Consider the following 18,368-nt stretch of genomic DNA (forward strand, 5'->3'; position numbering starts at 1 on the left):
AATTTTTTTTATAGTAAATGAACAGCTCAAAGTAGATGAATAGTCAAATTTACTATAGGCTTTTACTATAGTGGATTCCTGCCAACAGGACAAGAACGTAAAAATGTTACGCTTAGCTTAGATTTGGTTTATGATAATCTTATAGTAGAAAACACGAGGTAAATCTGACTATATTCATTTACTATAGGCTTTACGTAGGGGTCTGTCAGACAACGGTAATTTGTCTTCAGTCTGTCGAATTCAGCGGACGTGGACTCATCGCTGTGCTTGTTGTAACTGAAAAAACGCTGCAATTTCTTCAAAGTCTTTCCACTCTGTGACCGCTGAAATCTGACACAACACCACGTTAGGCTACGTCTTGACTCATTTGCATACAGACGGTGATTGGATGTTTACCGAGGGCTCAGGGAAGGTGTGTGTGTGTGTGTGTGTGTGTGTGTGTGCGCGCGTACTACTTGTACTGTTATAAAAAATTTTTATGTAAACAAACAAAATACAGCTTTTTTTCTCAGAGGTAAACGGAAAAGTGAAGTTGCTCAGCTGTTTAGTGTCACTATGCAGATGTTACACTCAGTGTAGTTACCGAAATCTCTGAATTTAGTTCTCATTGAGTGGCCACACATCATTTCCACATTTCCCTCGCTTTTATTACATGATTCTTATGTGAGCATAAACAGTGAAACATTCCGCAGGTTTATAATACACCGCGCCCAAGTGAACCACGTTCCCACCTTTTAGGCGCGTAGCCAGTTGCCTAGCAACACTGAACGAAACGAGGCATAATCCTGGTGTTTGCTTCATTATGACATAGCATAGTTTATTATTTGCTGTGGTAGATTTGATTTATTCAAATATTGTTTTAGCGATAATTTCACGGAAGCGGGTTCAGAACTAAATCGCTGCTCCTGCTCCATCCGAGACGTTCAGAAGCTTTAAATAGAATGAACAAACTAATGAATTTTCTCAAAGCGATATAAAATTAAGTAGAGCTTTCCTTTTTGTTATACTACGAAGCCCCTAGATAGACAAAGGAGGAGAAAAAAACGGCAGAACAAAGTTATGCCAAAAACTTTGGGTTATAATGCAAAACATGACCGTTTTTTTTCTCTTCCTTTGTCCCCTTAGAGACTCTGTAGTAGGTTTTCTTGGTTGAATATATATTTATATATATATATATATATATATATATATATATATATATATATATATATATATATATACAGTGGTGTGAAAAACTATTTGCCCCCTTCCTGATTTCTTATTCTTTTGCATGTTTGTCACACAAAATGTTTCTGATCATCAAACACATTTAACTATTAGTCAAAGATAACACAAGTAAACACAAAATGCAGTTTTTAAATGATGGTTTTTATTATTTAGGGAGAAAAAAAATCCAAACCTACATGGCTCACTAACTTCATGGTGAGAGAGAGTGTGTGAGTGTTGTTTTTTCCCGAGCTCCGCCAGACTGACCAATTTTTCTACTTTTTCGTCCCCTTACGAAGAGTAAACATATAACAGATAAGTATTTCATACTACCTTATAATATATTCACTCGAAACGCGTGTTATATCGTTTTCGTATAAGTTTATATCGTATAAGTTTTAATAGTTTTGCAGCACACCGCTTCTAGCCGGCTTTTCATTAGCATCGCTAGCCCGTTAGCCCGGCTATCACAAGTTTGTTTACGCTCTTTCGCACCGGTTATTTCTATTTTTAGACACCATGTCGGTTGGGTCTCTGCCCCTGTGTGCAGGTGAGGAGACATTGGAGCTGCACTCGGTGGACTTGGAGATGGAGGCCGTGGAAAAGCTGATCCGCGACCTACAGGTGAAGCTGGCCCGGCTACAGCAGCGGAAAGCCACGCTGGAATCGTCGCGGACCGACGCTCACCTGTCCCAGGTAAATTCTCGGCATGAGAATTCTCCGACAACCTCTACTCCGCGTGCTTCTCTGCCCAGGTCCAACGCACCGAGAACGCAGCCTGCCCAGCTTTCCTTCACCCCGGCGCCGGGATACCACGAGGCCTGGAAACTTCAGCAGCGGAAGACGCGCGCCAAGCCCCGGGCGAGGACCTCTCCTCCTCCGCCACCACCCGTCTTCGAGATCTCAACCCGAAACCGCTTCGCTCCTCTCCGTGAGACGGCACACGACGCGCTGGTCATCGGAGACTCCATTGTCCGGCACGTGCGTGCTACCACAGCTAAAGGTAAGGCGTACACGCGCTGTTTACCTGGTGCACGTGTTCTTGATGTTGCTGCACAGGTACCTGCGGCCCTGAGGAAGAACATTCGAGCTGTGGTTCTCCATGCTGGCACCAACGACATCAGGCTGAGGCAGACGGAGATCCTAAAGAAGGACTTCAGGAGCCTGGTTGAGAAGGTCCGCAGCACATCACCCACGACAAAGATCGTCGTATCTGGACCACTTCCGACATTTCAGAGAGGAATCGAGAGGTTCAGTAGATTATTTGCCTTCAATGAATGGTTACAATCTTGGTGTCAACAACAGAGATTACCCTTTGTTGATAACTGGAATGTTTTCTGGGAGCGTCCTAGGCTCTACCGCACAGATGGCCTGCACCCTAGCAGAGCTGGAGCAGCGGTCCTCTCTGACAACATCTCCAGGACATTACGAACCATCTGACTTGCGGTAAGTCATACCTCAGATTCTTTAGATATCTGCCACAATACAACCCACCATACTAATAGACGCACACACATAGCTTGTACTATAGAAACTGTGTCTATTCCCCGATTAGTGAGAAAAAAGAATAAATTCGTTAAATCCAGCCGAAACAATCTGGTAACCATTAAACCAGAAAAAGCCCAAATAAGTAATCGAAGTCTACCTCTAAAGTTTGGACTTCTCAACATTAGATCCCTTACGCTAAACCAACCATCTGCTAGCTGCATAGAGTCGTCACTCAGGGTTCACTCTATTGAGACTGTGTCTGTTCCCCGAGCTAAAAACAAATTTAGAAAGACTCAGAAAGTCTGTTTTAGTAATTTAATTAGCATAAAGACCACAAACTTGGATCAGACTGAATGCGCAGCCGGCACCTCTGATCTGAAGCTAGGACTGTTAAATATTAGATCTCTCGCATCTAAAGCAGTTATAGTTAATGAAATTATCACAGATCAGGAGTTTGATATACTCTGTTTAACAGAAACCTGGATTAAACAGGACGAGTATGTAGCTCTAAATGAAGCTAGTCCTCCTGGATACAGCTACATACACCAGCCTCGGTTAACTGGTAGAGGAGGAGGCGTCGCAGTTATTCACAATGATAATTTGACTATTGTACAAAAACACGGACACAAATTTAATTCATTTGAAATTCTTTATAGTAACATAAGTGTATTTAACTATATTAAGTCAGCTCAGTCGATCCCGCTAATTGTCATTTACAGACCTCCAGGGCCGTACTCGGAATTTCTTAGTGAATTTGCAGATTTCCTCTCAAACCTAGTCATTTCTGTAGACAAAGTGTTAATTGCTGGGGATTTTAATATTCATTTTGAAAACCCAGAAGACCCTCTGAGAACTGCATTTATGTCTATACTGGACTCGGTAGGAGTAAATCAGTGTGTAGTAGGACCCACTCATAAAGCAGGTCACACTTTAGATTTAATAATATTATTTGGATTAAGTATAAGAAATTTATTCACAATACCACTATCTGAAGTTATCTCAGATCACTATCTTGTCTCATTGCAAGTGTGTCACAATAATAATGTACACACAGCGCCGCGCTACCGTATGAAACGTACATTCACATCAACTACCAAACAGAGTTTTATCAGTAATCTCCCAGAGTTCCCAACTTCGATTAGATCACCGTCTGACCCCACAGAACTCGATCAGGCGACTGAATATTTAGAGTCGACATTTCGCTATACCCTAGATAATGTAGCTCCAGTCAAAAGAAAAATTATTAGAGATAAAAAACTTGCTCCCTGGTATAACGATCACACGCGCACTTTAAAACAGACCGCTCGGAAATTAGAACGTAAATGGCGTCAAACTAAATTACTAGTATTTCAAATAGCATGGAAGGAGAGCATCCTGAACTATAGAAAAGCTCTTAGTGTAGCTAGATCAACATATCTCTCCACTCTTATAGAAGAAAATAAAAATAATCCTAGATTCTTATTTAATGCTGTAGCCAAATTAACCAGAAATAAGACCACTGCAGAAATCTCCACAACAACATCATGCAATAGTGAGGACTTCATGAACTTTTTTAATAATAAAATTGTAAATATTAGGCATAAAATTGAGGTTTTGAAACCGAACAATGTAATTGATGCAGATGTTAATCTAGCCATGTCAGACCAGAACCTAGAATACTTTACTCCCCTTGAAGAGAATGAACTAATTTCACTCATCTCTTCTTCAAATTCATCAACCTGTATATTAGATCCTGTACCGACACATTTTCTTAAACAGATAGTACCAGCAATAATAGAACCCCTGTTGAGAATAATTAATTCTTCACTCAGCATTGGATATGTTCCAAAATCTTTTAAATTAGCAGTTATCAAACCAATAATTAAGAAACCTGACCTCGACCCCTGTCAGCTGTCCAGTTACAGACCAATATCAAACCTCCCCTTTATCTCTAAGATCCTGGAAAAGATAGTAGCGGAGCAGCTATGCTCATATATACATAGGAATGGCATACATGAACTGTATCAGTCAGGATTTAGGCCTCATCACAGTACAGAGACGGCGCTCGTTAAAGTAGTAAACGACATTCTATTAGCCTCTGATCAGGGTTGTGTAACTATGCTTGTATTACTTGACCTCAGTGCAGCTTTTGACACTGTTGATCACGCTATTCTTCTTCACAGATTAGAAAATGTAGTGGGAATTAAGGGTACAGCCCTCTCCTGGCTCAGATCCTATCTGACCCATCGTTATCAGTATGTAGACTTAAATGGTGATTATTCTGCATGTTCTCTAGTGGAGTTTGGCGTTCCGCAGGGTTCAGTTTTAGGTCCACTGCTTTTTTCCCTTTACATGCTTCCTCTGGGCAACATAATCCGTAAGCATGGTATTAGTTTTCATTGTTATGCTGATGATACACAGTTATATGTCTCAGCAAAACCTGATGAGAAAAAACAGCTTACTAAAATTGAGCAATGTGTGCAGGACATAAGAAATTGGATGCTAACTAACTTCCTTCTGCTAAATCCGGATAAGACAGAAGTTCTAGTCATAGGACCGCATACAGCTAGGAGTAAAATTTTAGATCATACCGTAACTTTAGATGGCCTTTCTGTTCCATCAAATGCAACAGTGAAAGACCTTGGTGTGATTATTGATTCCAGCCTTTCATTTGAAGCACATGTAGATAATATTACCAGGATAGCATTCTTTCACCTCAGAAATATTGCCAGAATAAGAAATTTATTGTCGCTAAACGACGCAGAAAAACTAGTTCATGCTTTTATCACCTCTAGGTTGGACTATTGTAATGCCTTACTGTCTGGTTGTTCAGCTAGATGCATAAATAAGCTTCAGCTAGTCCAGAATGCAGCAGCGAGAGTCCTCACCAGAACCAGAAGATATGAGCACATCACCCCTATCTTATCTTCACTCCATTGGCTCCCTGTGAAATTTCGCATTGATTTTAAAATACTACTTTTGACATATAAAGCATTAAATGGTCTCGCGCCGCAGTACCTGAGCGAACTGCTAGTGTCTTACGATCCGCCACGCCTACTTCGATCAAAGGATGCTGGCTGCTTGTCAGTACCGCGTATTATGAAAAATACAGCTGGGGGCAGAGCTTTTTCTTACAAAGCCCCAAAGTTATGGAATAGTCTTCCAAATAGTGTTCGGGACTCAGACACAGTCTCAGTGTTTAAGTCCAGGCTAAAAACCTATTTATTTAGCCGAGCATTTTTATAAATAGATTTGCCATAGGTAAAGGAGCAGATCTGGGGGACTCATGGACGTAGAGTATTATGGTGAACTGGTATGTTTGGATGCTGTCTTCCTCACTCTAATTGATCACTCAGGTTTGCCGACGGTGAGGTGATTGTTTGCTTTACATGTCAGGAAGCCCTCATGTTTGTGTTTCCTTCTGGCTCTCCCTTTTAGTTATGCTGTTATAGTTAGTCCTGCCGGAGTCTCTGCTTGCACGCTACAGTTAATATACATTCACATTATACATTGTGTGACTGTGACCATACCTAAATGCCATCTCTCCTCTTCTTCTCTTTCCCCCCCTCTTTCTTTTTCCTCTCTCCTCCTGTCCCCCCCTTTCACTCTTTCTCTCTCTCTCTGTCGAGCTACACATGTCGTTCCTGAGCTGCCAGTGATCCAGACTCCCTCTGCCCTCCGGACCTGTCTGACCCATCCTGGTGCCCCGCTTCTGGCTGAAGATCTCGTCACATGGATGCCCCGTGTGTCTCTCTGGGATGCGTCTGGTGTCTGGGAATGATTCTCTCTACCTAGAAAATGGTTCTGGCCTTGACTGGTGTTGGCAACTGTTTCTCTGGGGACTTGACAGTTCGATAGTTCTTGACTGGAACTTCTTACAAGTCTACCTGGGTCTTCAATAACTACCTGGACTCCATATTAACATCAATTAACATCAGCTATTTTAGCTGAACTGCCTCCCACCCTACACACTATATATATGCAGATCATTTACTGCTTTTTGTTTCACCCAAATGAGGATGGGTTCCCTGTTGAGTCTGGTTCCTCTCAAGGTTTCTTCCTCTTACCATCTCAGGGAGTTTTTCCTTGCCACTGTCGCCCTCGGCTTGCTCACCAGGGACAAACTGACCATTTTGATTCATACAAATTCACATTTCATACAAACCTAAATAATTCTTTTGACTATGTAAAGCTGCTTTGCGGCAATGAAAATTGCTAAAAGCGCTATACAAATAAAATTGAATTGAATTGAATTGAATGGCCCTGTGTGAAAAAGTAATTGCCCCCTGAACCTAATAACTGGTTGGGCCACCCTTAGCAGCAATAACTGCAATCAAGCGTTTGCGATAACTTGCAACGAGTCTTTTACAGCGCTCTGGAGGAATTTTGGCCCACTCATCTTTGCAGAATTTTTGTAATTCAGCTTTATTTGAGGGTTTTCTAGCATGAAACGCCTTTTTAAGGTCATGCCACAACATCTCAATAGGATTCAGGTCAGGACTTTGACTAGGCCATTCCAAAGTCTTTATTTTGTTTTTCTTCAGCCATTCAGAGGTGGATTTGCTGGTGTGTTTTGGGTCATTGTCCTGCTGCAGCACCCAAGATCGCTTCAGCTTGAGTTGACGAACAGATGGCCAGACTTTCTCCTTCAGGATTTTTTGGTAGACAGTAGAATTCATGGTTCCATCTATCACAGCAAGCCTTCCAGGTCCTGAAGCAGCAAAACAACCTCAGACCATCACACTACCACCACCATATTTTACTGTTGGTATGATGTTCTTTTTCTGAAATGCTGTGTTACTTTTACGCCAGATGTAACGGGACACGCACCTTCCAAAAAGTTACAGAGTTGACAATAACAGAGTTGACATTTTCCAACATTTTGTGCTTTAGCTCAAGATGCTAACCTCAAACCAGATACCACATGGCATGTCTAAAACAGAAATGTATGTATTTTCATCATATTATTGTTTTTAAAAAAGTAATTGAGAAATTCACTGAAATATCACAATAACAGATTTGACAAATAATTAATTTACTATTGGTGTATCCTACAAATGTTGTACAAATTAATGAGAGAGGAATAATGACATTCCTCAGTGCCTTCCAGATTTTCCCGCCAGAGGAAGTGACATCACTTGGAGCAAGTCACATGCTTTTTTTTATTAGTGCTTTAAAGATTGTTGTGCCTTTTTATAACAGAGTTAACAGAGTTGACCAGAATGTAGGGACAGACACAAAATGTATTTTTTAATTACTAAAATTACAAATAATACAGAAAATATGTTTTATGCAACTGTTTACATAAATTAGTAGAGTAAACACACAAAAAAGATTAAAATTAGACGTAATTATTTCATGATAATTGAAGCTGAATGTATGATTCAGGAGGCATAGACAGTCAAAAATAGGTATAGAGGGAGTCTTTAATTTAATATTTTCATGACAAAATGTTCCTAAATACACATAGAAACATTATTTTTAGTGATAGCTTGATATACAGTAATGTGTAAATTTTCAAAACTCTTTCAATAAATTTTTTGTTTTTGAAAAATAATAAAAGGTTTATCTCGGAGACGCAAAATGTACCCGCAATTCTAGAATGACCCATATATATATAGCGGTCTTCAGCTCTTATGTGTTGTTCGGTCTGGTGTCTCGTATCTTCCTCTTCACAATACCTCACTGTGAAGTGATTATATATATATATATATATATATTGCTGATTAACAGAATGCTGTATTCCATTAATGGAATTTGAATGGAAGATATAAATGTGGTTGAAAAACGTGCATAATCAATAGGGATAACCAAAATCTTGAAAAAGCTGTAAAATTAAGCCCATTTAACAATTTGGAGGAGATTCGCAAGGTGTGGACTGCAGCTGGATTCAGTGCTTCAAGAACCACTACATTCAGACTTAACCAGGACATGGGCTATAACTTTTGTATTCCTACACCCAATATAAATCCCATAGAAAATCAGTGAGGTATTGTGAAGAGGAAGATAGAGAGACACCAGACCGAACAACACATAAGAGCTGAAGACCGCTATTAGAACACTCTGGGCTTCCTTAACAAATCAGCAGTTTAACAGACTGATCACCCCCATACCACGCAGCATTGCTCCAGTAATTCATCCAAAGGGAGCCCTGAACAAGTAGTGAGTGCAGTACATGTTCCTACTGTTTCAGTCGTTCAATATTTCTAGAGATAAATCAGATTTTTAAATTTTTATTATTATTTTTTCTCTCAAGCAATAGTCTATTTTTCTGATATATTTATGTAAGGGTTTTGACACTTTTTGCATGGGCGGCACCATAAAGCAAGAACACAAGGCGAGGTCTTACAGGAAAAAGGGTAATTTATTTAGGAAAAAATGGGGTATGTAGAGATGAACAGGGCCCCCAAAGGAAGCAATCAATTGATCACATTCCAAAGCCCCTCTCCCAGCCTGCATGTCGCCATCCCGATAATCTAATCTATCCACGATTATAAAGGAGGGTCTATAATACGAAGCTGCAAAAACTTTCACAAGGCATATGACCAGATGCCTCGAAGTAAACCCCAAAACCAAGGGTGTAAATCGGCGATCTGGTAAACAAAGCGAACTATTTTACAGCTTCACCCTGAGTTGGGGGGAACCACCAAGTCACACTTTGACACTCTCCAGAGCAAATGCCTTTCAATGAACAAAGAGGCATACGGCATGGACACTATTTTAAACCATCTTTAAAGTGTGCCAGTAGGGCAAAACGTATATATACATATATTTACTCAGGATGTTTATTCCTGTATGTATGTTTGATTATTCTGCATAACTTAAAAGGTGTAATCAGCATTTACAAACCCCTTTTATTAGATAAAGGAAGAAATGAGTGGGTACGTTATGTTATGTTTGATATCATTCACCGCAGGAGAAGTTCCAGAGCGCAGCCATCGGTAACCAGGCAACCCACGCCTCAGCAAAGGACTTTCCCGAAAGATGTCATCTCTACAACAGCGCACCAACCAATCAGCAATGCCGTGATTCCCTTTGCTGGAGGCGAACCACCGGATGAGAACGAAACGTAACGCAAGTAAACAAACAAAGCTGTATACCTTGCTAAAGTTGGTGCTCATTCAATAACTAAACCGTAAGATTAAACCCAAGACTCTGCTTTTGTGACTTTCGTTGATCTAGTAAACCATACTAAAATAACTTAATTAATTTTCACATTCCAAACTGTTTGTATGTGTGTGTGTGTGTGTTTGTGTGTGTGTGCATGCATTTAAGTGGCATAGTTTCCTGTGTCGTAGATTAGTCAAATAAATTCTTGTTTCTTTATAAAGAACTGTTGTCTTAATCATGTATTTTAAAGTCTAAACATTTGCCCAGATCTTACGTTATCTTGCTCATAATTGCTAAATACTAGATTTTGTGTTATCATCGTAGGCCACGTGATAAGCAGAACTGGTAAGAGACATTAAATTGTGCTAAACGCTGGACAGGCGATAAAGTGTACATTATAAATTTTGATTCAGTTAATCAAATTAACACGAATCGTTAAAGATTCCATACACCTCTGACCCAGAGCTAAACACTACATATTAATGGTGAAGAATGCGTTGGGCATTGTTTCCACATTAAAATTTCTACATTTATTAATGAACAATGCGACCGTCATTTGTTGTTATCATTATGTAAACCCTACAGGTAGAAAAGGGTTAAAGGAGGGAGGATGGAAAGAAAGGGTAAGAGAGAAGGTGCACGTGCAGGTCTGGTGGGCAGTGCAGGCACAGACTGGTAAGCGGTGGACAGCGGGCAGAGTGGCAGTGTGGGCCCGTGTGGACAGCAGCTTCTGTTTCCGCCCGCGTGCGCTGACTCTGCTCTCGCCGGACCGGCCCCTCCCAGCTCTCTCTGTGGGCGCGGCCTCAGACGGGAGTCCTCTCTGACATCCGGCGGCTGAGCGGCTTTTTCCGGCTGGGAACAGGGGCCGTGACGTGAACCTCTTTGCGACCTTTTCCTCTTCGGCAGCAGGGTCACCATAATCCGGCTCCATTGTTAAAGCGAAAGAGCCGCGGGAGCTCCGGCAGTCCTTACTGCGCCGATCAAGGCATACTTGACTCTTTGAAGTCCCTGAGGCGTGTTCCATCTCCCCGCTTGCATACCGCTCCTCCGCGTTCAGCGTGCGTGTCACACTCACACCGCGTAGTAAAGTCTAATCTCCCAACAGACCCCAAGCTACACTCCCCGCTGTATTTTATGGGAGAGGCCCAGAATAATTAGCGGCGATAGCTCACCAGCCGTGCCTAATTCCGCGGCCCCGCTACTTCGCATACGTAAAGGGGAGGCCGCCTAACTAGTGAGCTTCGAAGGGAGCGAGAAGCGATGTTGATTTGGGAACACACCCATCCCAGGCGCACGCCGTGACAATTGAATTTTGGGTTTTCATTAGCTTTAAGCCATAATCATCTACATTAAAAGAGATAAACCCTTGAAATATATCAGTCAGTGTGTGATGAATCTATACTCACCTAAAGGATTATTAGGAACACCATACTAATACGGTGTTTGACGAGTGTTTTTTTTGTCAAAGTTGCTCTTCTATAAGCTTGAATCAGTCGGCCCATTCTCCTCTGACCTCTAGCATCAACAAGGCATTTTCGCCCACAGGACTGCCGCATACTGGATGTTTTTCCCTTTTAACACCATTTTTTGTAAATCCTAGAAATGGTTGTGCGTAAAAATCCCAGTAACTGAGCAGATTGTGAAATACTCAGACTGGCCCCAACAACCATGCCATGCTCAAAATTGCTTAAATCACCTTTCTTCCGATTCTGACATTCAGTTTGGAGTTCAGGAGATTGTCTTGACCAGGACCACACCCCTAAATGCATTGAAGGAACTGCCATGTGATTGGTTGATTAGATAATTGCATTAATGAGAAATGAACAGGTGTTCCTGATAATCCTTTAGGTAAGCGTATATAATGAAAGAGTTGCACTTTTTAAATTGAATTACTGAAATAAATCAACATTTCAATTACATTAAATATTACTGAGAGGCACCTGTATATTATGTTTAATAAATGACAAAAATTTAAACAACCTAAATAAATTAATGACCGATAACACTGTTTAGATTAATATCCTCTTTGCTCTTACCCACAGTGATGGTAATAGAGCTGCTCCTGGATGATGTGGAGTTACTTTCCCTGTATGAGTAGTCACAGGTGTACTGTCCCTGATGTGATTCATCTACAGTCAGAGTAAATGTTGTTGTAGTCTCTGCAGTTTGCTTCTTTATTAATGACCCAGTTTTATACAAACTGAAGTCTACAGAGATGCATGTTGTACTGGGTGTGGAACATCTGAACTGAAGGACGTCTCCAGGTGAGACCACAGAGTTCGGGGAGATCTGAGTCAGTGTGGGACTCTGCAAATCTTATAATAAAGACATATAAAAAATTTAAATGTATTCACTTTTGTCTGTATTTTGCTACGACAAATAATAACAACTTACTTAAGCACACGACTCCAGCATCTCTATCATGTCCACAGTTCTCTACCCCAAATTCTCTGTGTGAGCACTGATATAGGTAGCTCTCAGTTCCATTACACCGAACATCATCCAGCCAGGTTGGTTCACTTCCCTGACCAAAGTGGGCATTATGAGGAGCGCTGACTGCTTTACCACATCCAAGCTGTCTGCACACGACCTCTGCATCCTTTAAGTCCCAGTCATCATCACACACTGTTCCCCACTGGGTGTTGTGCAGGATCTCCACTCGACCACAGCAGTTACCCGTACCATTCACCAGCCTGATCTGCTTATGAACTTGATTTATTATATTAAAAAGAAAAAAATCTAAGTTTAGACTGTTTTTTTCTTACAGGTTTGCTCATGAGTTGTAGAGTAGAATAACACTAGAAGTAAAACAAAAAACAGACTGTGGACAATTTTAACAGTACAACACTAAGTTACTGATAGGTAGTAGTTTTGGCCCACCTATTCAACCATCACTGATTAACAGCATAAATGCCTTAGTCTACTGAAATTATGCTATTTATATAAAACATTTATTTATAGTATGGGTTATAAATGACAAATATTTAAACAGCCTAAATAAATGAATGACTTTTAACACTGTTTAGATGAACATTTTCTCTGCTCTTACCCACAGTAATGGTAATGGAGCTGCTCCTGGATGATGTGGAGTTACTTTCCCTGTATGAGTAGTCACAGGTGTACTGGCCCTGATGTGATTCATCTACAGTCAGAGTAAATGTTGTTGTAGTCTCTGCAGTTTGCTTCTTTATTAATATACCAGTTTTATACAAACTGAAGTCTACAGAGATGCATGTTGTGCTGGGTGTGGAACATCTGAACTGAAGGACTTCTCCAGGTGAGACCACAGAGTTTGGGGAGATCCTAGTTAGTGTGGGACTCTGCAAATCTTAGAGTAAAGTAGTATATTTTATTACTTTGTAAATGTATTCACTTTAAACTGTTTTGCTACAACAAATAATAATAACTTACTTAAGCAAACAACTCCAGCATCTTCACCATGTCCACAGTTCTCTACTCCAAATCCTCTATGTGAGCACTGATCTATGTAGCTCTCAGTTCCATTACACCGAACATTATCCAGCCAGGTTGGTTCACTTCCCTGACCAAAGCGGGCATTATGAGGAGCGCTGACTGCTTTACCACATCCAAGCTGTCTACACACCACCTCTGCATCCTTTAAGTCCCAGTCATCATCACACACTGTTCCCCACTGGGCTTTGTGCTGGATCTCGACTCGACCACAGCAGTTACCCGGACCATTTACCAGCCTGATCTGGTTATGAACTTGATCTATTACATGAAAAACATTTTTTTTGAAAGCTTAGACTTTTTCTTAAGTAGGTTTGCTTCTAGTTTTACTAGAAGTAGAACTAAAAACAGGCTGCATTTTATTTATTTTTTTGCTATTTTTTGTGAATTTTTTCCCGATTTTCCCCCTACTTTAGTAGTGTCCAATTCCTCCCAGTCACTAGGGGGCTCCCACATTAAGTTTCTACCACTATTTAGTCGGGAGGGCCGCAGACTATCACGTTATTCCTCCGACCCACGTGATGTCACCGACCATATTTTTGAACTGCTCGCTCACGCAATGTTGGGGGCAGAGCAACACAATCGGAGGACAGCGCTATCCGCCCCCTCTGCTTACGTGAGCTCACAGATGCCCCTGAATGGTTAGTAAAGCCGTATTAATGTGGTAGCACGAGTACCTCTCATCCCTCCCCTCTGACAGAGCTCGGCCAATCAGCTCTCTCTAGACCTCCGGCTGTGAGAGAGGCTGCATTTTGTAAAACCCTGGGTTACTACAGTAATAGGTAGTAGTTGTACCACATCTATTGAGCCATCCCTGGCTAACGGTATTAATGCTTTAGTTTACTTAATTACCCTATTTATAACACTTATACATGTAGGTGCATCTCAGTAAATTAGAATATCATCGAAGATTTTATTTATTTAATAATTCTATTTAAAATTTACACTCATATATTATATGGATTTATTACACAAAGACTGATATATTTCAAGTGTTTATTTTTTTAAATTATTCTTATGATTATGGCTTAAAGTTAATGAAAACCCAAAATTTAGAATCTTAGAAAAAAAATATTTTTAGTATAGATATGTTGACCTGGTGAAAAGTATGAACATGACTCAATATTTGGTCAGGGCTTCCTTTGCATGAATTACTGCAGCAATGTGACTGGCTGTTCACAGAATGCTGTACTCAAGCACATTACTGGAATTTTAAATGGATGATAAAAATGTGGTAGAAAAATGTGCACAAGCAACAGGGATAACCACAAGCTTGAGAGGATTGTAAAACAAAGCCCATTCATGAATCTGGAGGAGATTTACAAGGAGTGGACTGTAGCTTGATTCAGTGCTTCAAGATTCACGATGTACAGACTTAACCAGGACATGGGCTCCATCTTTTGCATTACTTGTGTTGATCCACTCTTGAACAAAAGACAATGTTAGAGGCGTGTTCTCTGGGCTAAGGATAAAAAGGACTTTTTGCCTTTAGCCCATGTAAGTCACTCTGACTTTGTCTTCGGTTCGAGACTGTTGCACAGTGGGGCAAAGGCCTCTTTTCAGATGAAAGTAAATTTGCATTTCCTTTAAAAATCATGGTCCCAGTGTCTGAAAGAACAGAGGAGAGGCACAGAATCCAAAGTGCTTGAGGTCCAGTGTAAAGTTTGCAACAGTCAGTGGTCGTTTGTGCAGCCATGTTCATTATTTGTGTTGGTCCAATATGTTTTATCAGGTCCAAGGTCAGCGCAGCTGTTAATCAGGAAGTTTTAGTGCATTTCATGCTTCCGTTTGCTGACCAGCTTTATGGAGATGCTGATTTCATTTTCCAGCAGGACATGGCACCTGCCCACACTGCCAAAAGTACTAATAACTGATTTAAGAACTATCGTATACTTGTGCCTGATGGACCAGCAAGTTCGCCCAACCCAAAACCAAAAAAAAAAATTCTTTGCTCTTACCCACAGTGATGGTAATGAAGCTGCTCCTCGAAGATGTGGAGTGACTTTCCCTGTATGAGTAGTCACAGGTGTACTGGCCCTGATGTGAGTCATCTACAGTCAGAGTAAATGTTGTTGTAGTCTCTCCTGTTTGCTTCTTTATTAATGTCCCAGTTTTATATAAACTGAAATCTACAGAGATGCATGTTGGGCTGCGTGTGGTACATCTGAACTGAAGGACTTCTCCAGGTAAGACCACAGAGTTTGAGGAGATCCGAGTCAGTGTGGGACTCTGCAAATCTTATAATATAGACATATATTTAATAATTTTGTAAATATGTTCAAGTGAGTTTTGCTACAATGAATAATAATAACTTACTTAAGCAAACAACTCCAGCATCTTCACCATGTCCACAGTTCTCTACTCCAAATCCTCTGTGTAAACACTGATTTATGTAGCTCTCAGTCCCATTACACCGAACATCATCCAGCCAGGTTGGTTCACTTCCCTGACCAAAGTGGGCATTACGAGGAGCGCTTACTGCTTTACCACATCCAAGCTGTCGACACACCACCTCTGCATCCTTTAAGTCCCAGTAATCATCACAAACTGTTCCCCACTGGGCTTTGTGCTGGATCTCCACTCGGCCACAGCAGTTACTCGCACCATTCACCAGCCTGATCTGGTCATGAACTTCATTATGGAAAAAGATAAATTTTTCTAAGGGTAGACATTTTTTAGCAGATTTGCTCATCAGTTGTAAAGTAGACTAACACTGGAGATAAAGCTAAAAATAGACTACCAGACTGTTTTAACAGTAAAACACTAATACTTAGTAATTTAAGCCCTCCTATTCAGCCATCGCTGACTAACAGTATTAATGCTGAACCAAGAAATACCGACTGTAGTAGCCTGACTCTCTGTCTGGTAGGGAAACATTTTCTATGGACCCTTTTTCCAGCAACATCTGTAATTCTAGAGGCAGCAGGTGCGCCCTTTCTGGTTTCACGGAAGTGGAGACCACGCCGTTAAAACGCAGATGTTCGGCATCCTGAAACATGGCAAGAAATAACCGAAGAACTAACATTTCTTTGGAGACCGGTGTTGCCCAAAACACCAGTGGTGGCAGAGCATGAACACTGACCTCCTGGGGGTGCCAGGGAGAACACTTAATTCTTGAAAGGAATTCTACATGCTCCTCCCCGGGGGGCGGGCATGGTCCTACCTCAGGACTTCTTCTTTGGGCTTTGTTGCACGAAGAGACCAGTCTGTGGCTCGGTGTAGTTCCAGGAACACCCTATTATCAAGAGCCCCGCCAGTGCTCGAGTCTTTCAGCAGGTCAGCCTGATTAGCCTGCAAAACTGCCATGGTTTGCAGTGCAGCACCAGCTTGACCTGCTGCCTGAAAAGCTTTTCCCATCAGGAAAGATGAAAGTCTACCTGGCTTGGAAGGAAGTGTTGGCTTTTTCAGGGAGGATAACGTCCCAGGAGAGAGATAGCCCAAAGGCGCCTCTTCTATCTGGGGCATCTTCTATCTATTCGAATAAATCGAAGTCGATGGCACGAAAACAAGAGATAAATATGGCTTACTTCATGAATTAGTTAACTCGTTGTGGAGGTCGCTAAAGAAGGTGAGAGTGTCGTTAAGGCTCCGCCCCCTGGCCATCTGACAGAAACCTGTTGTCTAATTTCAAGCGCTTGGGGGAAGCTCGCTCTTGCGGCCAGTCAATATGCAGCCACTCGACCGCACGCGTGACTACTTCGAGTAACTCCTCATACGTTCTGTCATCACTAGAGGAGTGCTCTGAGGTGGCTATTAAAGAGCTTTATCACACGGAGGCACACGTCTCGCTTGAAACTCCGCCATATCGGTGAGTTAAAAACACAAAGCAGTCCTGAAGACAAAAAGATCTAAGGAATGTTTCCGGTTCACTCCTATTTATAACCAGTAGGTGTACTTCATCAGATGACGTCACCTGACCGAGGTCATATAAGCCAAAAATTTGGCTTGTTTGATACACACATGCTTTACAACCGGCAACACAGAAAGATGTTCCCCATAGTGTTTCCACACAGCATTGAGTGTAGCTTTTGAAAGGGAACTACAGAACTATCAAATTATTTAATTACTAATGTTTATGTAGATTTTTATTCTACTCTTATAATCCTCCCCAGATAAAAGCCATGGAAAGGATCAAATGATTTTTTTGACAATTATATATTTAAATGCATGTGTTTTGTTTTGATGGCCACAAGTTGATTTAATTAAGCTTATATTTTGTTAATAAAACTGTTCTTAAAACAGAAGAACACCCTTTCCCCCCCACAGACACACATCAATACACTTCAACCCCCTTGAAATGTTTTTACAATTCGACGACTGAATAAACGGTAATTATCATATTCAATATAAACATAATCACATTGATTACAATATCATGATATAAAAATTTTCTGTACTTGAGCAAATTACACCAGCATCTTCACCATGCCCACAGTTGTGTTTTCCAAATCCATTATGAGAGCACTGTGTGATGTTGCTTTCACTTCCGGAACAGCGAACATTATCCATCCATATTGGGCCACTTCCCTGACCAAAGGAAGCACTTTGATTAGCGCTGACAGCAGTACCACATCCAAGCTGTCTACACACCACCTGTGCATCATTCATGTCCCAGTAATCATCACACACTGTTCCCCACTGGTTATTATAATAGACTTCCACTCTACCAGAGCAGGAGTTACTGCCACCAACGAGTCGTATGTTAGTGCCATCTAAGACAAACAGCAAAATGCATGTTATTATTAATAAATGATAATGGAAGTCATTACAATGTTGCAATATTAAAACAAGATTAAATTTAATATGAATCTATTTTTGTCATTCTTAATTCGTTCTTAAAGACAAGCTCATTAACATAAACATTATTTGCCTTATGTAATTAATCTTATATTGTATGCAATTTCCATTTGTTCAAACTTTGAATAAAATATATTTTTTTTAAACTTCTATCTCTTCTCTCTCCTTAAAAAGTAAAAAATATACAGTATCTGTTTTCACAGTGTAATGAAATGAATTTTGGGGAACTTTCAATTCCATTAGCCTTAGCATTAGTTCGTAATAAGATGCGATTTAGGGAACTATAAATCCCATCAGCCTCAGTGTTATAAAAGAAA

The 18,368-nt window shown here is 40.8% G+C and overlaps 1 protein-coding gene across 1 annotated transcript in view; it reads right to left on the minus strand.

Annotated features, from left to right (window-relative positions):
- The window catches only part of LOC128544925 (deleted in malignant brain tumors 1 protein-like), a 65,750-nt gene that overhangs the window by 26,632 nt on the left and 20,750 nt on the right, over positions 1-18,368 (minus strand). Inside the window, exons 9-15 of the mRNA XM_053515237.1 lie at positions 17,652-17,966; positions 15,571-15,885; positions 15,213-15,491; positions 13,195-13,515; positions 12,833-13,111; positions 12,178-12,492; positions 11,820-12,098 (exon numbers count right to left, since the gene is read on the minus strand). Coding sequence (XP_053371212.1) covers positions 11,820-12,098; positions 12,178-12,492; positions 12,833-13,111; positions 13,195-13,515; positions 15,213-15,491; positions 15,571-15,885; positions 17,652-17,966 — 2,103 coding nt within the window. The remainder of the gene's footprint in view (positions 1-11,819; positions 12,099-12,177; positions 12,493-12,832; positions 13,112-13,194; positions 13,516-15,212; positions 15,492-15,570; positions 15,886-17,651; positions 17,967-18,368) is intronic.

Source organism: Clarias gariepinus, chromosome 16, assembly GCF_024256425.1.
Source record: "Clarias gariepinus isolate MV-2021 ecotype Netherlands chromosome 16, CGAR_prim_01v2, whole genome shotgun sequence".
In the NCBI taxonomy this organism is placed as follows: Eukaryota; Metazoa; Chordata; class Actinopteri; order Siluriformes; family Clariidae; genus Clarias; species Clarias gariepinus.